At 59.1% G+C, this 26,188-nt stretch overlaps 3 protein-coding genes across 5 annotated transcripts; 1 reads left to right on the top strand and 2 right to left on the bottom strand.

The window, feature by feature from the left end:
* The first annotated feature begins 128 nt into the window (after positions 1-128).
* On the top strand, positions 129-8,524 carry LOC136568108 (cilia- and flagella-associated protein 45-like). The gene is made up of 9 exons (XM_066567965.1): positions 129-164; positions 418-585; positions 1,237-1,415; positions 2,110-2,239; positions 3,102-3,248; positions 3,908-4,021; positions 4,965-5,158; positions 6,626-6,850; positions 7,172-8,524. Exons 1-9 carry the CDS (start codon positions 129-131, stop codon positions 7,248-7,250), a joined length of 1,272 nt encoding a protein of 423 aa, XP_066424062.1. The 3' UTR covers positions 7,251-8,524.
* FCER1G (Fc epsilon receptor Ig) lies at positions 8,385-13,667 on the bottom strand. Of its 3 annotated transcripts, none has more exons than XM_066568272.1 (5): positions 13,569-13,667; positions 11,099-11,190; positions 10,916-10,951; positions 10,726-10,749; positions 8,385-9,266 (listed from the first exon to the last, which is right to left on the bottom strand). In XM_066568272.1, exons 1-5 carry the CDS (start codon positions 13,645-13,647, stop codon positions 9,210-9,212), a joined length of 288 nt encoding a protein of 95 aa, XP_066424369.1. In that variant the 5' UTR covers positions 13,648-13,667; the 3' UTR covers positions 8,385-9,209. The 3 variants fall into 3 exon arrangements, with proteins under 3 accessions (XP_066424369.1, XP_066424370.1, XP_066424371.1); XM_066568273.1 differs by having other exon boundaries at positions 10,726-10,746; XM_066568274.1 differs by lacking the exon at positions 10,916-10,951.
* Positions 13,668-15,200: 1,533 nt separating this feature from the next.
* On the bottom strand, positions 15,201-25,732 carry NDUFS2 (NADH:ubiquinone oxidoreductase core subunit S2). The gene is made up of 14 exons (XM_066568349.1): positions 25,473-25,732; positions 25,282-25,385; positions 24,476-24,666; positions 22,928-23,048; positions 22,733-22,845; positions 22,559-22,633; positions 21,587-21,664; positions 20,919-21,004; positions 20,161-20,280; positions 19,089-19,218; positions 18,381-18,476; positions 17,795-17,878; positions 17,057-17,114; positions 15,201-15,332 (listed from the first exon to the last, which is right to left on the bottom strand). The coding sequence occupies exons 1-14, from the start codon at positions 25,715-25,717 to the stop codon at positions 15,295-15,297; spliced, it is 1,539 nt and encodes a 512-aa protein (XP_066424446.1). The 5' UTR covers positions 25,718-25,732; the 3' UTR covers positions 15,201-15,294.
* Between the last annotated feature and the right edge of the window lie 456 nt (positions 25,733-26,188).

Below are 26,188 nucleotides of genomic sequence, written 5' to 3'. Positions count from 1 at the left end.
TCCCCAAGGATCTTGGGAATGTCCCCAGCAGTGTCCCTGTCCCGCAGGAGGCCTGGCAATGTCCCCAGCAGTGTCCCCAGCAGTGTCCCTGTCCCCAGCAGTGTCCCTGTCCCGCGGTGTCCCCAGCCATGTCCCCAGCAGTGTCCCCAGCAGTGTCCCCAGGGGTGTCTCTGTCCCGCAGTGTCCCTGTCCCCAGCCATGTCCCCAGCAGTGTCCCTGTCCCACAGGCAGTGTCCCCAGTGGTGTCCCTGTCCCCAGCAGTGTCCCTGTCCTGCAGTGTCCCCAGCCATGTCCCCAGTCATGTCCCCAGCAGTGTCCCTGTCCCCAGCAGTGTCCCCAGCAGTGTCCCCAGCAGTGTCCCTCAGTGTCCCCAGCCATGTCCCCAGCAGTGTCCCCAGCAGTGTCCCTGTCCCGCAGGAGGCGCGCAGCCGGGCCCGCAGCGCGGAGCGGCGGCGGGAGGAGCTGCGGGAGGCGCGGGCGCGCTCGGAGCTGGAGCTGCAGCGGGAGCAGGAGCAGCGGGAGCTGCTGGAGCGCGCGGCCGGGCTGAGGCTGGAGCAGGAGGACGAGATGCGGCGGCTGAACTCGGTACTGCCAGAACCTTCCCTTTCCCATTCCCATTTCCCTTTCCCTTTCCCTATTCCCCATTCCCATCTCCCATTCCCATTTCCCTTTCCCTTTCCCTATTCCCCATTCCCATCTCCCATTCCCATTCCCATTTCCCATTCCCATTTCCATTTCCATTTCCCTTTCCCATTTCCATTCCCATCTCCCATTTCCATTCCCGTGTCCCGCAGTTCCTGCTGAGCGCCCACTGCAGCTCCATCCTGGACAGGCAGGAGAAGGGGCTGCTCCAGGGCTCCCATTCCCATTTCCCATCTCCCGTTTCCCATCTCCCATCTCCCATCTCCCATCTCCCATCTCCCATTCCCATTTCCATTCCCGTGTCCCCAGCTCCTGCTGAACGCCCACTGCAGCTCCATCCTGGACAGGCAGGAGAAGGGGCTGCTCAGGGCTCCCATTTCCATTCCCATTCCCATTTCCATCTCCCATCTCCCATTTCCCATCTCCCATTCCCATTTCCCATTCCCATTTCCCATCTCCCATTCCCATTCCCATTCCCATTCCCATTCCCATTCCCATTCCCATTTCCCATTCCCATTCCCATTCCCATTCCCATTCCCATCTCCCATTTCCCATCTCCCATTCCCATTCCCATTCCCATTCCCGTGTCCCCAGCTCCTGCTGAGCGCCCGCTGCAGCTCCATCCTGGACCGGCAGCTGGCGGAGAGGCGGCAGGCGCAGGGGGAGCTGCAGGCAGAGGAGCAGCGCCTGGCGCGGCTCCTGGACAGCGAGCGGGAGAAGGAGCTGCAGCTGGAGGAGGAGCTGGAGCGCCGCAGGAAGCAGGAGCTCATCAGGTCCCTGCTTCCCTTTTCCTCTCTCCTTTTCCTTTTCCTCTGCCCTTTTCCTCTGCCCTTTTCTCTTATTTTCCCTCTCCTCTTTTTTCCTTATCCCTTTCCTCTTCTCTCTTCTCCCTTCCCCCATTCTTTTTTCCTCTTCCCTTTTCCCTTTCTCCTTTTCCTTTTCCCCTTTTCTTCCCTTTCCCTTCTTTTCTGTTTCCCTCTTTCTCTTTCCCCTTTCCCTTCTTCCTTTTCCCTTTCTCCCTCTTTCCCCTTTCCCTTTTTTCTCCTTTTCCCCTTTTCTTTTTCACTTTTCTGTTTCCCTTTCTCCCTCTTTCCCCTTTCCCATTTTCTTCCCTTTCTCTTCTTTTCTGTTTCCCCTTTTCTCTTTCCCCTTTCCCTCCTTTCCCTTCTTCCTTTTCTCTTTTTCCCTTCCTTTCCCATTCTTTTCCTTCTTTTCCCTTTTTTTGCCCTTTCCCTTTTCCCTTTCTCCCTCTTTCCCCTTTCCCTTTTTCCCTCCTTTTCCCCTTTTCCCCCATCTCTGTTTCCCTTTCTCCCTCTTTCCCCTTTCCCTTCCTTTTTCCCTTTCCTCCTTCCCCTTCCCCACCCCGTACATTCCACAGTTCTGGAACCAGACTGGAACTTTTCCATTCCCAAATTCCCAAATTCCTGAATTTCCCAAATAATTCCCGAATGCTTCCTGAATTCCCAGCAACAAGCTGGAGCTGCTCCAGCAGATGGAGCAGCGCCAGGAGCAGCGGGCGCTGAGGGCTGAGCAGAAATTCCAGGAGGGCCAGAGGTTCCTGGAGCACCTGGAGCAGATGAAGAGGGAGGATCTCGAGGTTGGAGATTCCCAGCGGGAATTTGGGAATTTGGGAATTCGGGTGGGAAGGGTTGGGGACAGCACGGGGCGGGATTGGGGCTCTGGTGGCCTTGGGGATGTGGTGGCATCAGTGGAAGGGGACACGGAGCTGGTGGGGATCCCAGGGATTGGGGATTCCAGGGAATGGGGGTTCCAGGGAATGGGGGATCCCAGGGAATGGGGATTTCTGGGAATGGAGGGGCCTGAGGAGGGGAATCCCAGGGATTTGGGATCCCAGGGATTGGGGATTCCAGGGAATGGGGGTTCCAGGGAATGGGGATCCCAGGGAATGGGGGATCCCAGGGAATGGGGATTTCTGGGAATGGAGGAGCCTGAGGAGGGGAATCCCAGGGATTTGGGATCCCAGGGATTGGGGATTCCAGGGAATGGGGATCCCAGGGAATGGGGATCCCAGGGAATGGGGTTCCTAATGAGGGGGATCTCAGGGGTTTGGGATCCCAGGGAATGGGGATTTCAGGGAAATGGGGATCCTGACATGGGTGATCCCAGGGATTTGGGATCCCATAGAATTTGAGTCTATAGCAAGGAAATCCCAGAGAATGGGGATCCCAGGGATTTGAGATCCCAGGGAATGGGGATCCATGGGAAGGGGATCCCAGGGGTTTGGGATCTATAGCAGGGGAATCCCAGGGAATGGGGGATCCCGGGAAGTTGAGGACCCCAGGGGTTTTGGGGATCCCAGAGAACGCGGGTCCCACGGAACGGGGATCCCCATGGGCAGGCGGGGTTTGCGGGGCTCTGCGGTGACGGGACCGGTGTCCCCACCCGCGGTGTCCCCACCCGCGGTGTCCCCACCCGCGGTGTCCCCGCGGTGTGGCCAGGCCTGGCAGCAGCGGCAGCAGCGCAAGCAGCAGCTCCTGGCCGAGATGCAGGCGGTGGACGCGGAGAACCAGCGGCTGCGAGAGCGCGAGCGGGAGCGCGAGCGGCGCGCGGAGCTGCGGGCCCGGGAGGAGCAGCGCCAGAAGGGGGTGAGGGCGGGGCTGGCGGGGCTGTCACCTCCTCAGGGGTGCTGTCACCTCCCCCGGGGCGCTGTCACCTCCCCAGGGGCTCTGTCACCTCCCCAGGGGCGCTGTCACCTCCCCAAGGCGCTGTCACCTCCCCCGGGGCGCTGTCACCTCCCCAGGGGCGCTGTCACCTCCCCAAAGCGCTGTCACCTCCCCAAGGCGCTGTCACCTCCCCAAAGCGCTGTCACCTCCCCAGGGCTTTGCCACCTCCCCAGGGGCTCTGTCACCTGCCCAGGAGCGCTGTCACCTCCCCCAGGATGCTGTCCCACCCCGAGGCACTGTCCCCTCCCCAAGGCGCTGTCACCTCCCCAGGGCTTTGCCACCTCCCCAGGGGCTCTGTCACCTCCCCAGGGGCGCTGTCACCTGCCCAAGGCGCTGTCCCACCCCGAGGCGCTGTCACCTCCCCGAGGCGCTGTCACCTCCCCAGGGCTTTGCCACCTCCCCAGGGCTCTGTGTCCTGCTGTGTCGCTGTCCCCAGCAGTGTCCCTGTCCCAGTGTCCCTGTCCCCGTGTCCCTGTCCCCAGCGGTGTCGCTGTCCTGGTGTCCCTGTCCAGTGTCCCTGTCCCCAGCTGTGTCCCTGTCCCCAGCCGTGTCCCTGTCCCCAGCGCTGTCCCTGTCCCCAGGAGCGGGAGGCGGCGCTGGAGGCGGAGCGGGCGCGGCTGTGGCAGGAGCGGCAGCGGGAGCTGGACCGGGTCAAGGCCATGCAGGAGCGCGAGCGGGACTGGCAGGAGGCGCAGGTGGGTGGCACTGCCAGCCCTGTCCCCTGCCCGGGGCTCTGTCACCTCCCCAGGTGCTGTCACTGCTGCCCCTGGCACTGCCAGGACCTGTCCCTGTCCCTACTGTCCCCAGTGTCCCCAATGTCCCCAGTGTCCCCGCAGGACGCTCTGCACTCCAAGCGCAACGAGGAGGCGGCGAAGCGGGAGTGGCAGCGCTGGGAGCTGTCCCTGTCACTGTCCCTTTCCCTGTCCCCAGTGTCCCCACTGTCCCCGCAAGAGGCTCTGCACTCCCAAGTGCAGCCAGGAGGTGGCGGAGTTCGACTGGCGGCGCTGGGAGTTGTCCCTGTCCCCAGTGTCCCCAGTGTCCCCAATGTCCCCAATGTCCCTGCAGGAGGCTCTGCACTCCAAGTGCAGCCAGGAGGCAGCAGAGAGGGACTGGAAGCACTGGAGCTGTCCCTGTCCCCAATGTCCCCAGTGTCCCCAGTGTCCCCTGTTGCTGTCCCTGTCCCCAGTGTCCCCTGCGCACCAGGCGCAGCGAGGAGGCGGCGAAGTGGGAGTGGCAGCACTGGGAGCTGTCCCCGTCCCCAGTGTCCCCAGTATCCCAAATGCCCCCAGTGTCCCCAGTGTCCCCTGTGGCTGTCACTGTCCCCACTGTCCCCGCAGGACGCTCTGCGCGCCAGGCGCAGCGAGGAGGCAGTGGAGCAGGAGTGGCAGCACTGGGAGCTGTCCCTGTCCCCAGTGTCCCCAATATCCCAAATGCCCCCAGTGTCCCCTGTGGCTGTCCCTGTCCCCAGTGTCCCCGCTGTCCCCGCAGGACGCTCTGCGCGCCAGGCGCAGCGAGGAGGCGGCGGAGTGGGAGTGGCAGCACTGAGACCTGTCCCTGTCCCCAGTGTCCCCAATATCCCAAATGCCCCCAATGTCCCCGATGTCCCCGATGTCCCCAGTGTCCCCGCTGTCCCCGCAGGTCGCTCTGCGCGCCAGGCGCAGCGAGGAGGCGGCGGAGCGCGAGTGGCGGCGCCGGGAGCTGCAGCGGGAGCGGCGCCGGGCGGAGCTGCTGCAGGAGCTGCAGCGGGGCCGCCACGAGCAGGCGACAAAACAGCGACAGCGGCGGGCGCTGGCACTGCAGGAGGAGCAACGCGACTTCCTCACCCTGCTCAGGTGGGTGGCACCGGGGGTGGCACGGGGACAGCTGGGGGTTGGGGACTCCGGTGTCACCCCAGGAGCTGTGTCAGGTGTGACCAGGTGGCTCTGGCAGGGTCCCTGTGCCATCCTGGTGGCGCTGGGGACACCGGTGTCACCCCAGGTGTGACCAGGTGGCTCTGGCAGGGTCCCTGTGCCATCCTGGTGGCGCTGGGGACACCGGTGTCACCCCGGGTGTGACCAGGTGGCTCTGGCAGGGTCCCATCCTGTGCCATCCTGGTGGCGCTGGGGACACTGGTGTCACCCCAGGTGTGACCAGGTGGCTCTGGCAGGGTCCCTGTGCCATCCTGGTGGCGCTGGGGACACCGGTGTCACCCCAGGCGCTGTGCCAGCTGTGTCCAGGGGACAGTGTCGATGTCCTGGAGCCACCCCAATTGTGCCCAGGGCACTGTGGCGGTGTCCCCGTGTCACCCAGGGGCTGTGCCAGTGTCACAGTGCCAGTGTGCCAGTGTGCCAGTGATGTCCCCACATCCCCAGTGCCCAGCAGGAGCAGCTGTGCCAGTGTCAGTGTCCCTGTGCCAGTGTCCCAGTGCCACAATGTCACGGTATCAGTGTCCCAGTGTCCCAGTGATGTCCCCGTGTCCCCAGTGCCCAGCAGGAGCAGCCGGCCTGGGACCAGCAGCTGGCACAGCAGCGGGCACAATCCCAGTCCTAATGTCACAGTGTCCCCATGTCCCCATGGTCATAGCTGTGCCAGCGTCACCGTGCCAATGTCCCCGTGCCAGTGTCACAGTGATGTCCCTGTGTCCCCAGTGTCCCAGCTGTGCCAGTGTCACCGTGCCAGTGTCACAGTTGTGTCCCCGTGTCCTCAGTGCCCAGCAGGAGCAGCTGGCCCGTGAGCAGCACCAGCAGCTGGCACGGCAGCGGGCACAGTCCCAGTGTCACAGTCCCAGTGTCACCGTGCCAGTGTCACAGTGATGTCCCTGTGTCCCCAGTGTCACAGTGTCCCAGCTGTGCCAGTGTCACAGTTGTGTCCCCGTGTCCCCAGTGCCCAGCAGGAGCAGCTGGCCCGCGAGCAGCACCAGCAGCTGGCACGGCAGCGGGCACAGTCCCAGTGTCACAGTGCCAATGTCCCCATGTCCCCAGTGTCACTGTGCCCATGTCCCCGTGTCCCCAGTGTCACAGTGATGTCCCTGTGTCCCCAGCGCCCAGCAGGAGCAGCTGGCCCGCGAGCAGCACCAGCAGCTGGCAGGGCAGCGGGCCCAGTCCCAGTGTCACAGTGCCAATGTCCCCGTGTCCCCAGTGTCACAGTGCCAATGTCCCCGTGTCCCCGTGTCCCCAGCGCCCAGCAGGAGCAGCTGGCCCGCGAGCAGCAGCAGCAGCTGGCACGGCAGCGGGCACAGTCCCAGTGTGACAGTCCCAGTGTCACAGTGCCAATGTCCCCGTGTCCCCAGTGTCACAGTGCCAATGTCCCCGTGTCCCCAGTGCCCAGCAGGAGCAGCTGGCCCGCGAGCAGCAGCAGCAGCTGGCCCGGCAGCGGGCCCAGCGCGCCCACGTGGAGGCGCTGCAGGCGCAGATCCGGGAGCGGCGACAGCGCCAGCAGCGCGACAGAGCCGCGGCCACCGAGGAGGGACAGCGGGAGCAGGCGCGGGCCCGGGAGCGGGCAGAGCGCCTGGCACGCGTGGGGCAGCAGAAACTGCAGCGCCTCAGGTGCGGGGGCGCTGCCACCTCCGGTGTCACCTCCTGTGTCACCTCTGGCACCTCCTGTGTCACCTGTCACCTCCTGGCACTTCCCGTGTCACCTTTTGTGTCCCCTCCTGTGCCACCTGTGTCACTTCCTGGGATCTCTTCTGTCACCTCCTGGCCCATCCTGGCATCTCCTGTGTCACCTCCTGACATCTCTTGCCACCTTCTGTGTCCCCCTCTTGTGTCACCTCTGTCACTTCCTGGCACCTCTCGTCCCCTCCGGTGTCCCCTCCTGTGTCCCCCCTGTCACCGCTGATGTCCCCTCCTCCTGTGTCACCCCTGCAGGGACACCGGGGTGCCCGACAGGTACTGTGCCCTGGTGGAGAAGAAGGCCTGGGGCACGGCCAGCGCTGCCACCTCCTGATGCCACCCTGCCACCTCCTGGTGCCACCCTGTCACCTCCTGATGCCACCCTGTCACCTCCTGATGCCACCCTGCTGCCACCTCCTGGTGCCACCCTGCTGTCACCCTGTCACCTCCTGGTGCCACCCTGTCACCTCCTGGTGCCACCCCAGTGCCACCCCCTGATGCCAGCTGCCATTCCCCAGGGGTCTGGGGACATTTCCCCTTTTTCCCACCATTTGAACCCATTTTTTTCCTCTTTTTACCCATTTTTTAATAGATTTGAACCCATTTTACCCCTATTTTAACCTTTTAATCCCTATTTTTATCCCTATTTTTAACCAATTTTCACATAATTTAACCCATTTTCATCCCTATTTTTACCCAATTTTAATTCTGATTTTAACCCTTTTTAATCCCTATTTTTACCAATTTTAATCCCTATTTTTACCAATTTTAATCCCTATTTTTGACCAATTTTCATATATTTTAACCAATTTTCATCCTTATTTTAACCCCTTTTAATCCCTATTTTTTACCCATTTTAATCCCTATTTTTTTCCCAATTTTTATCCCTTTTCCCCTATTTTTAATCCCTATTTTTACCATTTTTAAGCCCTATTTTAAACCCATTTTCATCTATTTTTAACCCTTTTTTGCCCCTATTTTAACCCATTTTTACACCTACTTGTACCCTTTTTAAACCCATTCATGCCAATATTTAGCCCATTTTTAGGTGTATTTTTAACCCATTTAAACCCCGTTTTTATCCTTATTTTGCCTCTTTTTATCCCTATTTTAACCCATTTTTATCCCTATTTTTACTCTTTCTTATCCCTATTTTTATCCATATTTTATTTATTTTTACCCCTATTTTTAACTCCTTTTAATCCCTATTTTATCCCTACATTTTCCCCATTTTATCCTTATTTTTAACCCATTTTAATCCCTATTTTAACCCATTTTTAATCCCTATTTCAACCCATTTTAATCCCAATTTTAACCTCGATTTTTAACCCTTTAAACCCCATTTAACCACTATTTTTTGTACCTTTTTAATCTGTATTTTATCCCAATTTTATCCCGATTTTTACCCTCCCTCCCCTCCTGGGACCACAGCTTTTGGGTTCAACCGGTTTGAACCGGTTTGAACTGGTTTGAACTGGTTTGAACTGGTTTATTTCCATGGGGGTTTTTGGGTCAGAATTTGGGGAGGAGGAGGAGGAGAGGCCCCAAAATCTTCCAATTTTGGGTGGGGGAAAAAAAAAAAAAATCCCAATTTTTCACCCAAACCCGGCATTTCCAGAGGGAAAAAAATCCCAATTTTCCATTTGCAAGAGGGAAAAAAAATTCCCAATTTTCCACCCAAATCTGGCATTTTTAAGGGGGAAAAAATCCCAATTTTCTATTTTCAAAGGGAAAAAAATTTCAATTTTCCAACCAAATCTGGCATTTTTAAGGGGAAAAAAATCCCAATATCCCAATTTCCAAGGGGAAAAAAATTTCAATTTTCCACCTAAATCTGGCATTTTTAAGGGGAAAATAAAATCCCAATTTTCCAATTTCAAAGGGAAAAAAATTTCAATTTTCCACCCAAATCTGGCATTTTTAAGGGGAAAATAAAATCCCAATTTTCTATTTCCAGAGGGAAAAAAATCCCAATTTCCCAATTTCAAAGGGAAAAAAAAATCCAATTTTTCCACCCAAATCTGGCATTTTTAAAGGGGAAAAAAATCCCAATTTCCTAATTTCAAAGGGAAAAAAAAAGCCAATTTTTTCACCAAAATCTGGCATTTTTAAGGGGAAAAAAATCCCAATTTTCCACCCAAAATCTGGCATTTTTAAGGGGAAAAAAAATCCCAAATTTCCATTTTCAGGGGGGAAAATCCCAATTTTTCCATCCCGGAGGTGGCGGGGGTTGAGGGCAGGGGGGTCCCGGGGTTTGGGGACACGGAGGGGACACGGGGGGACACAGGGGGGGTCAGGATCTCTTCATCTGCAGGGTCTCGTAGGTCTCCTGGTGCTCCGAGCTGAGACCCTGAGGGGGATCCAGGGGGGTTTTTTTGGGGTTTTTTGGGGGTTTTTGGGGTTTTGGGGGTTTTTTTGGGGGTTTTTTTGGGGGTTTTTTTGGGGGGTTTTGGGGTTTTTTTGGGGGGTCTGTGCCACCCCCCAGTGTCACCCCCATAAATGGTTCTTTAGAGGAAGGGAGGGGGGGAAATATCCAAAATCCCAAACTCTCCAAATCCCCAGCACACCCCAAAATTTCAGCCCATAAATGGGAAAGGAGGGATCCTCCCCCCCCCCCCGAAAATGTTGCAAATTTTATCCCATAAATTTTGGGACACCCCAAATCTCAGCCCCGTCGTTGGTTCTTTGGCAGGGGGACCCCCAAAATCCCAAACACCCCAAATCCCAAACGCCCCAAATCCCAAACGCCCCAAATCCCAGCCCCATAAATTGGGGGACCCCAAATCCCAAACACCCCAAATCCCAAACGCCCCAAATCCCAAACGCCCCAAATCCCAGCCCCATAAATCGGGGGAACCCCAAATCCCAAACACCCCAAATCCCAAACACCCCCAATCTCACCCCATAAATCAGGGGGACCCCAAATCCCAAACACCCCAAATCCCAGCCCCATAAATCGGGGGAACCCCAAATCCCAAACACCCCAAATCTCACCCCATAAACGGATGAGAACCCCAAATCTCAGCCCTATAAACGGTTCTATGGCAGGGGGGGGACCCCAAATCCCCAAAAACCCCAAAAACCCCAAATCTCATCCAATAAATAGGGGGTACCCCAAATCCCAAACCCCCCAAATCCCAGCCCCATAAATCAGGGGGACCCCACATCCCAACCACCCCAAATCTCACCCCATAGACGGGTGAGGACCCCAAATCTCGCCCCATTAAGTGGAAGGACCCCAAATCCCAAACACCCCAAATTTCACCCCATAAATGATTCGGGGGTAACCCCTAAACCCCATGGATGTTCCCTTTCCCCAGCACAGCCCCTGCCCACCCCAAAAACCCCCAAAATCCGTGAGGGGACCCCAAAATCGGCCCCCGGCTCTCCCCTCATGTGACTCAGGGCATAAACTGGGGACACCCCAAATCTCACCCCATAGACGGGCGAGGACCCCAAATTTCACCCCATAAATGATTCGGGGGGTACCCAGGGAGGTTCCCCCTCCCCAGCACAGCCCCTGCCCGCCCCAAAAACCCCCAAAATCCATGAGGGGACCCCAAAATTCATGAGGGGACCCCAAAATCGGCCCCCGGCCCCCCTCATGTGACTCACGGCATAAACTGGGGACACCCCAAATCTCACCCCATAGACGGGCGAGGACCCCAAATTTCACCCCATAAATGATTTGGGGGTACCCAGGGATATTCCCTTTCCCCACCACAGCCCCTGCCCGCCCCAAAACCCCCCAAAATCCATGAGGGGACCCCAAAATCGGCCCCCGGCCCCCCTCCCCTCATGTGACTCACGGCATAAACGGCCTCTTCCTCCTTCTGCCCGGGAATAGAAAACGAAAGGGAAATTTTGGGGGGGGATTTTGGGGTTATTTTGGGGGAGGGGGGCACAGCCGGACACCCCCCCCCAATTCCCCAAAAAAATCCCCTCAAAAAAACCCCAAAAATCCCCCAAATCCTCCCCGCCCCCCCCCCCCCTTTTCACCTTCTCGGCCGCTCGCCGCCATTTCCGAGTCGCGAACTGAGGCGGAAAAACCCCAAAAACGAGGGGGGAAAAAAGGGGGGGAAAAATGGGTAAAAATGGTAAAAATTGAGGGGGGAAGAGGGGAGGTTTTTTGGGGAGCCCCCCCTAAAAAAAAAAAACAAAACCGGGGGTTCGGGGGCTCACCCTGAGGTGGATGTAGAGGCCGGTGAGGATGAGGCTGTAGAGGAAGAGCACCGCGTCCAGCGCGTAGCAGAGCTCGGGCTCTGCCAGGGCTCCTGAGGGGGTTCGGGGGCGATTTTGGGGGGGTTTTAGGGGATTTTGGGGTTTTTTTGGGGTGGGGGGGAGTTTGAGGGATTTTAGGGGATTTTTTTGAGGGGGTTTTAGGGGAGTTTTTGGCGGGGATTTGGGAGATTCTGGGGGTTTTCGGTGAGATTTGAGGGGGTTTTCGGTGAGATTTGAGGAGATTTTAGGGGGGATTTAAGGGGATTTTTGGGGTGATTGGGGGCTTTGGGGTGATTTTAGAGGATTTAGGGGGGACTTGGGGAGGATTTTAGGGGGTTTTCGGTGAGATTTTAGGGGGTTTTCGGTGAGATTTGAGGGGGTTTTCGGTGAGATTTGAGGGGATTTTAGGGGGGATTTAAGGGGATTTTTGGGGTGATTGGGGGCTTTGGGGTGATTTTAGAGGATTTAGGGGGGACTTGGGGAGGATTTTAGGGGGTTTTCGGTGAGATTTTGGGGGGTTTTCGGTGAGATTTGAGGGGATTTTAGGGGGGATTTAAGGGGATTTTAGGGGGGATTTAAGGGGATTTTTGGGGTGATTGGGGGCTTTGGGGTGATTTTAGAGGATTTAGGGGGGGCTTGGGGAGGATTTTAGGGGGTTTTCGGTGAGATTTGAGGGGGTTTTAGGGGGGATTTAAGGGGATTTTTGGGGTGATTGGGGGCTTTGGGGTGATTTTAGAGGATTTAGGGGGGACTTGGGGAGGATTTTAGGGGGTTTGGGGGGGATTTGGAGGGGATTTTTTGGGGCGATTTTAGGAGATTTTGAGGGGATGTTGGGGTGAGTTTGAAAAAGTCTAAAATTCACCCCAAAACCCTTAAAATCCTCCCAACCCCCCCCGCCCCGGCCCCAATCCTCTAAAATCACCCAAATCTGCCCCCAAATCCCCTAAAATCCCCAAAAAATCCCCCCCAAAATCCCCCTCAAAATCCCCCCAAAGCCCTCCTAAAATTCCTCAAAATCCCCCCTAAAATCCTCTAAAATCCCCCAAAACCCCTCCAAAATCCCCCTTAAACTCACCCCAAAACCCTCAAAATCCTCCCCAAAATCCCCCCCAAAATCCCCCCTAAAATCCCCCTCAAACTCACCCAAAAATCCCTCCAAAACCCCCCCCAAACCCCCTAAAATCCTCGAAAATTGCCCCAAACCCCACAAATCCCCCCAAAACCCCTCGCAAACCCCCCTGAATCCCCCAAACCCCCTGAATCCACCCAAACCCCTCCGAACCCCCCCTGAATCCCTCAATCCCCCTGAACACCCCCAAATGCCCTGGACACCCCAAATCCCCTGGATCCCCCCCAAATCCCCCGGACACCCCAAACCCCCCTGAATCTCCTAAATCCACCCAAACACCCCTAAATCCCCCAAATCCCCTGGATCCCCCCAAACCCCCCTGACCACCCCCAAATCCCCTCAACCCACCCAAACCCCCCTGAATCCCCCAATCCCCCTGAACACCCCCAAATCCCCCGGACACCCCCAAATCCCCTAAACTCCCCCAAACTCCCCTTGAATCCCCCAAACCCCCCTGGATCCCCCAAATCCCCTAAACCCCCCCAAACCCCCCTGGATCCCCCAAACCCCCCTGAATCCCCCAAACCCCCCTGGATCCCCCAAACCCCCCTGGATTCCTCAATCCCCCGGACACCCCCAAACCCCCTGAACACCCCCAAACCCCCCGGACACCCCAAACCCCCCTGAATTCCCCAAACCCCCCGGACACCCCCAAATCCCCTGGATCCCCCCCAAACCTCCCTAAATCTCCCAAATCCCCCTGAATCCCCTGGATCCCCCAAACGCCCTGAACACCCCCAAACCCCTCGGACACCCCAAATTCTCCTGAATCCCCCAAATCCTCCGGACACCCCCAAATGCCCGGACACCCCCAAATCCCCTAAACCCACCCAAACCCCCCCGGACACCCCAAACCCCCCTGGATCCCCCAAATGCCCCGGACACCCCCAAACCCCTCTGGATCCCCCAAACCCCCCTGGATTCCTCAATCCCCCGGACACCCCCAAATCTCCTGGACACCCCCAAATCCCCTAAACCCACCCAAACCCCCCGGACACCCCAAACCCCCCTGGATCCCCCAAACCCCCCTGGATCACCCAAACCCCCCTGGATTCCTCAATCCCCCGGACACCCCAAACCCCCCTGGATCCCCCAAACCCCCCCAAACCCCCCGGACACCCCAAACCCCCCTGAATCCCCCAAATCCCCTAAACCCCCCCAAACCCCCCTGGATCCCCCAAATCCCCCAAATCCCCTAAACCCCCCAAACCCCCCTGGATCCCCCAAATCCCCTAAACCCCCCCAAACCCCCCTGGATCCCCCAAATCCCCTAAACCCCCCCAAACCCCCCCCCGTGCCCACCTGCGGCCAGGCCGGGCGCCCCCAGCAGGACGAGGCCGAGCAGGCACCGCGCCCCCGCTGTCCCCAGCGCTGTCCCCATTGATGTCCCCAATGATGTCCCCATTGTCCCCATTGTCCCCTCGGGCCAGCGCTGACCGCGGCGCCCGCCCCTCCCCCGCTCCGCCAGTGCCACCCCCGTCCCTCCCTTCCGCTGTCCCCGGTGTCACCGCGGCCACCCAGCACGTCCGGCCGCTCCTCCGGGGCCGGGGGGGACACGAGGGGGTCCCCAAAAATCCCCCGAGGGAAAGGGGGAGTCGGGGGGGGGGGGAAAGGCCCCACATGAATGGGGGAGCTCCAAAAATGGGGGAGAGAGGCCCTAAAAGGGGAAAGGAGATCCCAGAAATGGGAAAAGGGCACCCCAAAAGGGGAATGGAGAGCCCAAAAAGGGAATGGAGACCCCAAAAAAGGGAAAGGGGACCCCAAAAAAGGGAATGGAGACCCCAAAAACTGGGGAGAGAGGCCCTAAAATGGGGAGAGGCCCTAAAAGGGGAAGGAGATCCCAAAAAGGGAAAGGGGACCTAAAAAGGGGAAAGGGGACCCCAAAAAGGGGAAAGGAGACCCCAAAAACTGGGGAGAGAAGCCTCAAAAGGGGAAGGAGATCCCAAAAAAGGAAAAGGAGACCCCAAAAAGGGAAAGGAGCCCCCCAAATTGGGGGAGAGGCACCAAATAGGGAAGGGATTCCTAAAAGGGGAAAGGAGACCCCAAAAAGGGGAAAAGGGGACCCCAAAAACTGGGGGGAGAGGCCCTAAAATGGGGAGAGGCCCTAAAAGGGGAAGGAGATCCCAAAAAGAGAAAGGAGACCCCAAAAAGGGAAAAGGGGACCCCAAAAACTGGGGAGAGAAGCCCCAAAAGGGGATGGGACCCCAAAAGGGGAAAGGGCACCCCAAAAGGGGAAAGGAGACCCCCAAAAAGGGAATGGAGACCCCAAAAACTGGGGAGAGAGGCCCTAAAATGGGGAGAGGCCCTAAAAGGGGAAGGGACCTCAAAAGGGGAAAGGAGACCCCAAAAAGGGGAAAAGGAGACCCCAAAAACTGGGGGGAGAGGCCCTAAAAGGGGAAGGAAATCCCAAAAAAGGAAAAGGAGACCCCAAAAAGGGAAAGGAGCTGCCCCAAACTGGGGAAAGGAGCCCCCTAAAAATGGGGAGAGGCCCCAGATTGGGGGAGAGGCCCTAAAAGGGGAAGGAGATCCCAAAAAAGGAAAGGAGACCCGAAAAGGGAAAAGGAGACCCCAAAAAGGGAAAAGGAGACCCCAAAAAGGGAAAAGGAGACCCCCAAATTAGGGGAGAGGCACCAAATAGGGAAGGCACCCCAAAAAGGGAAAAGAAGACCCCAAAAAAGGGAAAAGGAGACCCCAAAAACTGGGGAGAGAGGCCCTAAAATGGGGAGAGAGACCCCAAAAGGGGAAGGGACCCCAAAAGGGGAAGGAAATCCCAAAAAAGGAAAAGGAGCCCCCAAAAAAGGAGAAGGAGCCCCCAAAAAAGGAAAAGGAGCCGCCCCAAAGTGGGGGAGAGGCCCTAAATGGGCGAGGAGCCCCCCAAAAGGAGAAGGAGCCCCCAAAGTGGGGAAGGAGGGGACGCCAGTGACAAAGGGAGGCTCAGGAGCTGATTTTGGCTTTATTTGACCCGAAATGGGGGGCAGGGGCACCCCCAAAGTGCAGCAGCGCACGGAGAAGGATCGGGGACCCCCCCTCATCGATCGACCTCCCCAAAGACGATGTCCTGGGTGCCTGCGGGGGAAAAGGGGGTCAGGGCACCCCAAAACAGGGGAGAGACCCCAAATTGGGGCGTTGGGAAGAGGAAGGAGACCCCAAAACTGGAAGGAGAACCCCAAAAAGGGAGGGAGACCCTAAAAACGGAAGGGAAGCCTAAAGAGGGAGGGAGACCCTAAATAGGGAGGGAGACCCCCCAAAAGTGAGAATGGAGACCCCAAATTGGGCAAGAACCCCCCTAAATTGGGCACAAACCCCCCCAAATTGGGAAATGGGCATTGGGAAGGGGAAGGAGACCCCAAAACTGGAAGGAGAACCCCAAAAAGGGAGGGAGACCCTAAAAAGGGAAGGAGACTCTAAATAGGGAGGGAGACCCCCAAAATGGGGAGGAACCCCCCCAAAAGTGGGAATGGAGACCCCAAATTGGGCTGAGAACCCCCCCAAATTGGGCACAAACCACCCCAAATTGGGAAATGGGCGTTGGGAAGAGGAAGGAGACCCCAAAACTGGAAGGGGGCCCCCAAAAAGGGAGGGAGACCCTAAAAACGGAAGGGAAGCCTAAAGAGTGAGGGAGACCCTAAATAGGGAGGAAGACCCCCCCAAAATGGGGAGGAACCCCCCCCAAAAGTGGGAATGGAGACCCCAAACTGGGCAAGAACCCCCCCAAATTGGGAAATGGGCATTGGGAAGGGGAAGGAGACCCCAAAACTGGAGGGAGAACCCCAAAAAGGGAGGGAGACCCTAAAAACGGAAGGGAAGCCTAAAGAGGGAAGGAGACCCTAAATAGGGAGGGAGACCCCCCCAAAAGTGGGAATGGAGACCCCAAATTGGGCAAGAACCCCCCCAAATTGGGCACAAACCACCCCAAACTGGGAAATGGGCGTTGGGAAGAGGAAGGAGACCCCAAAACTGGAAGGGGGGCCCTAAAAAGGGAGGGAGACCCTAAAAAGGGAAGGAGACCCTAAATAGGGAGGGAGACCCCCCAAAAGTGAGAATGGAGACCCCAAACTGGGCAAGAACCCCCCTAAATTGGGCACAAACCCCCCCAAATTGGGAAATGGGCATTGGGAAGGGGAAGGAGACCCCAAAACTGGAAGGGGGGCCCTAAAAAGGGAGGGAGACCCTAAAAACGGAAGGGAAGACTAAAGAGTGAGGGAGACCCTAAATAGGGAGGGAGACCCCCAAAATGGGGAAGGAAACCCCTAAAAGTGAGAATGGAGACCCCAAACTGGGCAAGACCCCCCCCAAATTGGGAAATGGGCGTTGGGAAGGGGAAGGAGACCCCAAAATTGGAAGGAGAACCCCAAAAAGGGAGGGAGACCCTAAAGAGGGAGGGAGAACCCCAAACTGAGATAAGAGAACCCCAAATTGGGGAAGGAAACCCCCCAAACTGGGGAAGGGGACCCCAAACTGGGGAAGGGGACCCCAAACTGGGCAAGAATCCCCCCCAAACTGGGGAAGGAGCCACCCCAAAAAAGGGGAGGAGGCTTCCAATAGGGGAAATGGGGGAAACGAGCCCCGAAATGGGAGGGAAACCCTAAAAAGGGAAGAAATCCCACAAATAGGGAAGGAGGCCCTAAAACGGGGAAAAAAAACCCCAAGAGAACGAAAGGAAAACCCAAAAATGGGGAAGAAGGGCCCGAAACAGAGCAAGGGACCCCAAAATGGGGAAGGGACCCCAAAAAGGGGGAAAGGGACCCCAAAAAGGGGAGGGGGGACCCCAAAAGGGGAGGGGGACGCACCAATGATGGCCACCACGTCTGCCAGCATGTGGCCCTGGGACATCCTGTCCAGCCCGGCCTGGGGACACCAATTAACACCTAATTAATACCTAATTAATGCCTAATTAACCCACAGAGAACCCCACCCCCATGAGGACCCCTAGTTAACCCCCAATTAATTCACGGTGACCCCCTAATTAATCCCCAATTAATTCACGGTGACCCCCTAATTAACCCCCAATGAACCCATGGGAACCACCCCAGGGACCCCCAATTAACCCCCAATTAACCCCTAATTAACCCCCAATTAACGCCTAATTAACCCATGGGGAACCCCACAAGGACTCCTCCAATTAACCCCCAGGGACCCCCAATTAACCTCCAATTAACCCCCAATTAACCCCCAGGGACCCCCAATTAACCCTTAATTAACCCCCAGAAACCCCCAATTAACCCCCAATTAACCCCCAATTAACCCCCAGGGACCCCCAATTAACCCACAGGGTTAATAACCTCCATATCCCCCACAGCAGCACATCCATAGGGACCCCCCCAGTGTCCCCTGAGCCCTCGGTGTCCCCAGGTGTCCCCTGGGTGTCCCTCAGGTGTGCCCAGGTGTCCTGCAGGTGTCCCCAGCTGTGCCCCAGGTATCCCCACTTGTCCCCAGGTGTGCCCAGGTGTATCCCAGCTGTCCCCCAAGTGTCCCCCAGCTGTCCCCAAAGTGTCCCCCAGGTGTCCCCAGGTGTCCCCAAGCCGTACCAGGTGAGCGAATCCGGGCGCTTTGATCTTGCAGCGATAGGGGCGGCTGCTGCCATCGGACACCAGGTACACCCCAAACTCACCCTGGGGGACAATGGGGACATGGGGACAGTGCCAGGGGCACACTGACAGGGCTGGGGACATGGGGACAATGGGGACATGGGGACAGCGACATGGGGACAGGGACATGGGGACAGGGACATGGGGACAGGGTGGCTGCTGCCATCGGACACCAGGTACACCCCAAACTCACCCTGAGGGACAATGGGGACATGGGGACAATGGGGACAGTGCCAGGGACACACTGACAGGGTCAGGGACATGGGGACAATGGGGACATGGGGACAGGGACATGGGGACACTGCCGGGGACACACTGACAGGGTCAGGGACATGGGGACAATGGGGACATGGGGACAAGGACATGGGGACACTGCCGGGGACACACTGACAGGCTCGGGGACATGGGGACAAGGACATGGGGACACTGCCGGGGACACACTGACAGGCTCGGGGACATGGGGACAATGGGGACATGGGGACAGGGCTGGGGACACAGGCACAGAGACAAACACAAGCAGTGTCACCTTGGGGGCCTCGATGGCCGTGTAGGTGGCCCCGGGTGGCACCTGGTAGCCCTCGGTGTAGAGCTTGAAGTGATGGATCAGGGACTCCATGGACGTCTGTGGGGACAGGGGTGGCACTGCAGAGCTGCCACCTGCCCTGGGTGCCACCTGCCCTGGGTGCCACCTGGTGTCACTGCCACCTGCCCTGGGTGCCACCTGCCTTTGGTGCCACCTGCCCTGGGTGCCACCTGCCTTTGGTGCCACCTGCCCTGGGTGGCACTGCAGCAGTGGCACCTGTCCTGGGTGGCACCAGCCTTTGGTGTCACTGCCACCTGCCCTGGGTGGTGCCAAGCTTTGTTGTCACCTGTCCTGGGTGGCACTGGGCTTGGTGTCACCTTCCCTGGGTGGCACTGCAGCAGTGGCACCTGCCCTGGGTGGCATTGGGCTTTGGTGTCACTTGTCCTGGGTGCCACCTGCCCTCAGTGCCACCAGCCCTTGGTGCCACCTACCTTGGGTGTCACCAGCCCTCAATGCCACCTGCCCTCGGTGCCACCAGCCTTTAATGCCACCAGCCCTGGGTGCCACCAGCCCTTGGTGCCACCCACCTTGGGTGTCACCAGCCCTCAATGCCACCTGCCCTTGATGCCACCTGCCCTGGGTGTCACCTGCCCACGGTGCCACCCTCCCGGGGTGCCACCCCTCTGTCTGGGGGCTCTGGGGACACGTCACCTTCATCTCGGCGCGTTTTGGGGGTGACACTTTGGCGTCGTCCACCTTGACCTCGCCCGGTGGCATCTTATTGAGGCACTGCAGGATGATCCGCAGGGCCTGGCGCATCTCCTCCACGCGGCACAGGTACCTGCGCCCCAAAAACGGGATAACGCACCCCAAAAACGGGAAATGCACCCCAAAAACGGGACTGGGGCATCTCCTCCACGCGGCACAGGTACCTGCGCCCCAAAACCGGGATAATGCACCCCAAAACCGGGATAATGCACCCCAAAAACGGGACTGGGGCATCTCCTCCACGTGGCACAGGTACCTGCGCCCCAAAACCGGGATAATGCACCCCAAAACCGGGATAATGCACCCCAAAAACAGATACTGCACCCCAAAACCGGGATAATGCACCCCAAAACTGGGACTGGGGCATGTCCTCCATGCGGCACAGGTACCTGCGCCCCAAAACCGGGATAATGCACCCCAAAAATGGGATATGGGATCCCCTGCACCCCAAAAACAGGACTGGGGATCCCTTACGCCCCAAAACTGGGACTGGGGCATCTCCTCCACCCTACACCCCCATGTCCCCTCAGCCCAGGTGAGGCCGTACCTGTCCCCATGTCCCTCCCAGCCCAGGTGAGGCCGTACCTGTCCCCCCATGTCCCCATGTCCCCTCCCAGCCCAGGTGAGGCCGTACCTGTCCCCCCATGTCCCCTCCCAGCCCAGGTGAGGTCGTACCTGTCCCCCCATGTCCCCGTGTCCCCTCAGCCCAGGTGAGGCCGTACCTGTCCCCCCATGTCCCCTCCCAGCACAGGTGAGGCCGTACCTGTCCCCATGTCCCCTCCCAGCACAGGTGAGGCCGTACCTGTCCCCGTGTCCCCTCCCAGGCCGTACCTGTCCCCCCATGTCCCCGTGTCCCCTCAGCCCAGGTGAGGCTGTACCTGTCCCCCCATGTCCCCGTGTCCCTCCCAGCCCAGGTGACGCCGTACCTGTCCCCATGTCCCCTCCCAGGCCGTACCTGTCCCCATGTCCCCTCCCAGGCCATACCTGTCCCCCCATGTCCCCTCCCAGGCCGTACCTGTCGTAGCAGTCCCCGCGGGAGCCGATGGGGACATCGAACTCCACCTGGTCGTAGACGTCGTAGGGCTGAGTCTTGCGCAGGTCCCACTTGATCCCGGAGCCCCTCAGCATCACCCCACTGAGGACACCCCAAAAACGCACCTGAGATTGGCCTCACCCCACTGGGGACACCCCAAAAACGCACCTGAGATTGGCCTCACCCCAAAAACGCACCTGAGCTCAGCATCACCCCACTGGGGACACCCCAAAAACGCACCTGAGATTGGCCTCACCCCACTGGGGACACCCCAAAAACGCACCTGAGATTGGCCTCACCCCACTGGGGACACCCCAAAAACGCACCTGAGATTGGCCTCACCCCACTGGGGACACCCCAAAAATGCACCTGAGATTGGCATCACCCCACTGGGGACACCCCAAAAATGCACCTGAGCTCGGCATCACCCCAAAAATGCACCTGAGCTCAGCCCCACCCCACTGGGGACACCCCCAAAAACGCACCTGAGATTGGCATCACCCACTGGGGACACCCCAAAATGCACCTGAGCTCGGCCCCGCCCACTGGGGACACCCCAAAAATGCACCTGAGCTTGGCCCCGCCCCCGAAATGCACCTGAGCTCAGCGCCACCCACTGGGGACACCCCCAAAATGCACCTGAGCTCGGCCCCGCCCCACTGGGGACACCCCAAAAATGCACCTGAGCTCGGCCCCACCCACCTGCAGGGCGGGGCACACCTGGGGTCCCCCCTCCTCACCTGAAGCCGTAGTTCAGGGCCTCCTCAGCCGTGATGACGCCGATGTCCACGGTGCGATTCTTCCAGATGCGGTTGTTGGTCAGCATCTGGGGACAGCAGGGACACCTGGCACAGCTGGCACAGCTGGCACCTGCCCTGCACGTCTCACCTGGCCCTGGCACCGTCACCTGGTGCTGGAAATGCTCACCTGGCGCTGGTAACTGTTCCTTGTCCCCTTTGTGCATCTCTTGCCCCAAAACTTGTCCCTGTCACTGTCACCTGTGAGCCCTTCACCTGTCCCTGTCACCCTCACCTGTCCCTGCCAGTGTCACCTGTCCCTGGCACCCTCACCTGTCCCTGTCACCCTCACCTGTCCCTGCCACTGCCACCTGTCCCTGGCACCCTCACCTGTCCCTGGCACCCTCACCTGTCCCTGCCAGTGTCACCTGTCCCTGGCACCCTCACCTGTCCCTGCCACTGCCACCTGTTCCTGTCACCCTCACCTGTCCCTGGCACCCTCACCTGTCCCTGCCAGTGTCACCTGTCCCTGTCCCCCTCCACCCCCGTCTGTGTCACCTCCCCCCTCCACGCTGTGAGGAACGACCCTGCCCCTCCCAGGTGACAGGTGACAGGTGACAGGTGACAGCAGCCTGGCCGTCCCCTCCCCAGGTCCCCCAGTTCCCCCTCACCTCCTCCACCTCGTCGATGCGGATGGAGAAGTTCTTCACGAACTCGTAGATGTCGTCCATGAGCCCCAGGGGCAGGTCCTGGCACAGGTGGGACACGTGGGGAGGGTGGCATTGGTGGGATTGGGACAGGTGAGGTTGGTGGGACAGCTGGGACAGGTGGCAGTGGTAGGATTGGGACAGGTGGCATTGATGGGATTGGTGGGATTGGGACAGGTGGGACAGGTGCCATTCATGGGATTGGGACAGGTGGGACAGGTGGCATTGGTGGCATTGGGATTGGGACAGGTGGCATGGGAATGGGGGTACTGCGGGAATGGGGATCCCAGGGATGGGGTGCCCATGGAAATGGGGATCCCATAGAAATGGGGATCCCAGGAACGGGGATCCCATGGAAATGGGGATCCCAGGGATGGGGTGCCCATGGAAATGGGGATCCCATAGAAATGGGGATCCCAGGAATGGGGTGCCCAGGGATGGGATTCCTGCTGTAATGGGGTTCCCTGGGATAGGGAACCCAGGAATGGGGATCCCATGGGAATGGGGATGCCATGGGAATGGGGTTCCCATGGGAATGGGGTGCCCAGGGATGGGGATGCCATGGGAATGGGGTGCCCATGGGAATGGGGTGCCCAGGGATGGGGATGCCATGGGAATGGGGTGCCCATGGGAATGGGGTGCCCAGGGATGGGGATCCCATGGGAATGGGGTGCCCATGGGAATGGGGTGCCCAGGGATGGGGATCCCATGGGAATGGGGTGCCCAGGGATGGGGATGCCATGGGAATGGGGATGCCATGGGAATGGGGTGCCCATGGGAATGGGGATGCCATGGGATTGGGGATGCCATGGGAATGGGGTGCCCATGGGAATGGGGATGCCATGGGAATGGGGTGCCCAGGGATGGGGATGCCATGGGAATGGGGTTCCCATGGGAATGGGGTGCCCAAGAAGGGGAGCAGCCCCCGGCCCTCACCTGGTGCACGCCCCCGGGCCGCACGTAGGCCGCGTGCATCCGCGCCCCCGACACGCGCTCGTAGAACTCGAACATCTGGGGGGACACAGACGGGACCCCGCTGCTGCTCAGCCCCCCTGGCACCTCCACAGCCCCAAAGCCCACCCCCCTGCACCCCAAATCCCCCCAAGCCACCTTCTCCCTCTCCTCGAACATCCAGAAGAACGGGGTCATGGCCCCGATGTCCAGCGCGTGCGTGGTCACCGCCATGATGTGGTTCAGCAGCCGCGTGATCTCGGCAAAGAGAACTGAACAAAACGGGAAAAAATGGGGGCGATCCCATAAATCCTGGGGGTGCCAGGGAACTGGGAGTGCTGGTGGGAGCCTCACCTCGGATCCACTGAGCCCGGGGAGGGGGTCGGATGTTGAGGAGCTTCTCCACGGCCAGGGAATAGGCCTGCTCGTTGCACATCATGGACACGTAGTCCAGGCGGTCAAAGTAGGGCAGGGCCTGCGGGAACCCCGAAACTGGGGATACTGGGGATACTGGGAGCGTTGGGAGGACTGGGAGTACTGGGAATACTGGGAGTACTGGGAGTGTTTGAGTACTGGGACTGCTAAGAGAACTGGGAGTCCTCAGAGCAGTAAAGTACTGGGGATACTGGGAGTACTGAGAGCAATGGAGTACTGGGGATACTGGGAGTACTGAGAGCAATGGAGTACTGGGGATACTGGGAGTACTGAGAGCACTGGAGTACTGGGGATACTGGGAGTACTGAGAGCAATGGAGGACTGGGGATACTGGGAGTACTGAGAGCAATGGAGGACTGGGGATACTGGGAGTACTGGGAGCACTGGAGTACTGGGGATACTGGGAGTCCTCAGAGCAATGGAGTACTGGGGATACTGGGAGGACTGGGAGCAACAGAGTACTGGGGATAGTGGGAGTACTGGGAGCAATGGAGTACTGGGGATACTGGGAGGACTGGGAGCACTGGAGTACTGGGGATACTGGGAGTACTGGGAGCACTGGAGTACTGGGGATACTGGGAGTACTGGGAGTACCGGGAATACTTGGAGTGTTTGAGTACTGGGACTGCTGAGAACGCTGGGAGTACTTAATTATTTATTATCATATAATAATTATTATTAATATTATATGTATTATTTATTATTATATATATATTATATATTATTTATTTAATATATATCCCAAGTACTGGGACTACAAAGAGTAGTGGGAGGACTGGGAATACTGGGAGTGCTGGGAATAATGGGAATACTGGAAGTAATGGGAGTAGTGGCAACAGTGGAGATGCTGGGAGTACTGGGATCTCAGGGATCCCATGGATCTCAGGATCACCTGCAGGTAGGGCTTGTACTCCATGAGTTTCTCAGTGTCGTGGTGGGGATCCCATGGGAAAGAGGGGTTTCAGGGCAATGGGGGTTTCAGGGATGGGGATCCCAGGGAATTTGGGATCCCGGGATCACCTGCAGGTAGGGCTTGTACTCCATGAGTTTCTCGGCGCCGCGGTGCAGCAGCCCCACGTGGGGATCCCATGGGACAGGGATCTCATGGCAATGGGATTTCAGGGATCTCAGGGATGGGGATCCCAGGGAATTTGGGATCCCGGGATCCCCTGCAGGTAGGGCTTGTACTCCGTGAGTTTCTCGGCGCTGCGGTGCAGCAGCCCCACGTGGGGATCCCATGGGACAGGGATCTCATGGCAATGGGATTTCAGGGATCTCAGGGATGGGGATCCCAGGGAATTTGGGATCCCGGGATCACCTGCAGGTAGGGCTTGTACTCCGTGAGTTTCTCGGCGCTGCGGTGCAGCAGCCCCACGTGGGGATCCCATGGGACAGGGATCTCATGGCAATGGGATTTCAGGGATCTCAGGGATGGGGATCCCAGGGAATTTGGGATCTCGGGATCACCTGCAGGTAGGTCTTGTACTCGATGAGTTTCTCGGTGCCGCGGTGCAGCAGCCCCACGTGCGGGTCACACCGTTTCACCGTCTCCCCGCTCAGCTCCAGCACCAGCCGCAGGACCCCGTGCGCCGCCGGGTGCTGCGGCCCGAAGTTGATGGTCAGACTGGAAACCTTCTTGTGGGCCACTGGGTCCTTGTCTGGGGACAGGGGACAGTGCCGGGGTCAAGGACACAGGGAGGGGACAGTGCCGGGGTCAAGGACACAGGGACAGACCCCAGGGAGGGATCAGGGACACGGGGAGGAGTCAGAGACATTGGGACAGTGCCCCTGGGAGGGCTCAGGGGACACAGGGACAGCTCCCTCAGGGAGAACACAGAACCCCTCAAATGTTGGGGACAAGGAGGGAGCAGCACCCACTGAGGGTTTGTGGGGAACCTGAGTGACCCCAAAGCGCCCTGAGTGACCTCCAAACCACCCCAAGGGCCCAAAAGCCCTCCTTAAACCTCACTCAGCATCTCAGGACCCCTCCAAAGCCCCTGAGACCCCTCCTGGGCTCCTCCGAAGCCCTCAGAGCACCCCTAGAACCTCTCAAAGCCTCTGAGACCCCTCCAGGACCTCCCAAACCGCCTCAGAGCACACCAAGAACCCCCGTAGAGGCCTCGGGACCCCTCCTGGGCTCCCCCAAAGCCCTCAGAGCACCCCCTAAAGCACCCGACACCCCCCAAAGGCCTTGTCCTCCCTGCTCAGGGCCCCCCAAAGCCCTCAGGGCCCCTTCCCCACCTTCTCCCAGAGTGTCCCCGCTGTCCCCTCACCGTTCCAGGGTGGCGGCACCCACTTCTCCGTGGCCTTGCTGGGGTACATGATGGCCCCCGCGTACTGCTGCGCCCACTCCATGTCGGGCTGCCACTGGCGGGACCTGCGGGGCCGGCCGGTGAGCGGGGACAGCCCCGGAGCCCCCCCCGCAGCCCTCCCCGCCGTGTCCCCGTGTCCCCCGCGGGCTCACCGGGCCGGGGCCGGGCCCAGCCGAGCCCCCGCCGTGCTCAGCCCCGAGGGGCCGCGGAGCCGCCACAGCGCCCGCAGCGCCGCCATCGTGCCCTTGGCAATGCGCATGCGCGGGCGGCGCCATGGCGGGGAAGGGCAGACGCTGTGGGCGCCGCCATGTTGGGTACGGGAAGATCTCCGGCAATCGTCCCGTGTACATTGCGCATGCGCAATGCGCCATGATGCTGGCGGGCAGAGTGCCGCCATGTTGGTGTGGGCAGCGGCGCCGCCATTGTGACCTTGGCGCTGCGTAGGGGCAGAGGGCGCCGTGGGCGGGAAGGACAGACGCAATGAGCGGCTCTGTGTTGGGTGTGGCCAGATGGGACGCCATTGTGTGCTTGGAGCGGGAACGCCGTGGCTGGGAAGGGCAAGGGCAGCTGTGAGCGCCGCCATGACGGCTGTGGGCAGACGCGCTGCGCACGCACAAACGCGAGGACGGGAAAAAAGTCACACACGTGGCGCGGACACGCCTCGCCAATCCCGCGCCCAATCACAGCATCTCCTCGTCGTGACGTCACGGAAGAAATAGGAAAATTCTAGGAAGGAGCGGAGCCAGCCGCGGTTGCCACGGCGACGGCGCCCAGTCAGACCACGCCCCCTCAAGGCGGGGCAGACACAGGCCACGCCCTCTCGGTCTCCCCCGCGTCGTTGCGGGCCCCGCACCCCGTCCCGGGGTCA

Source organism: Molothrus aeneus, chromosome 31 (assembly GCF_037042795.1).
Source record: "Molothrus aeneus isolate 106 chromosome 31, BPBGC_Maene_1.0, whole genome shotgun sequence".
Taxonomy (NCBI): domain Eukaryota; kingdom Metazoa; phylum Chordata; class Aves; order Passeriformes; family Icteridae; genus Molothrus; species Molothrus aeneus.
This window is presented reverse-complemented; position numbering and strand designations above follow the sequence as displayed.

Excerpts from the sequence above, each read along its gene's own strand:
- LOC136568108 (XM_066567965.1), top strand. The coding sequence starts at position 129 with ATGTCCCCAGCAGTGTCCCCAGCAGTGTCCCCAGGG. Across the intron at positions 165-417 it reads CCCCAGCAGTGTCCCCAGGG|GAGGCGCGCAGCCGGGCCCG; the intron begins GTGTCTCTGTCC and ends CCTGTCCCGCAG. Across the intron at positions 6,851-7,171 it reads CAGAAACTGCAGCGCCTCAG|GGACACCGGGGTGCCCGACA; the intron begins GTGCGGGGGCGC and ends TCACCCCTGCAG.
- NDUFS2 (XM_066568349.1), bottom strand. The coding sequence starts at position 25,717 with ATGGCGGCACTCTGCCCGCCAGCATCATGGCGCATTGCGCATGCGCAA. Across the intron at positions 24,667-25,281 it reads GGTGCCGCCACCCTGGAACG|ACAAGGACCCAGTGGCCCAC; the intron begins GTGAGGGGACAG and ends CCCTGTCCCCAG. Across the intron at positions 15,333-17,056 it reads AGACGTGGTGGCCATCATTG|GCACCCAGGACATCGTCTTT; the intron begins GTGCGTCCCCCT and ends TTTCCCCCGCAG.
- FCER1G (XM_066568272.1), bottom strand. The coding sequence starts at position 13,647 with ATGGGGACAGCGCTGGGGACAGCGGGGGCGCGGTGCCTGCTCGGCCTC. Across the intron at positions 10,952-11,098 it reads GCCTCTACATCCACCTCAGG|TTCGCGACTCGGAAATGGCG; the intron begins GTGAGCCCCCGA and ends TTTCCGCCTCAG. Across the intron at positions 9,267-10,725 it reads AGGAAGAGGCCGTTTATGCC|GGTCTCAGCTCGGAGCACCA; the intron begins GTGAGTCACATG and ends GATCCCCCTCAG.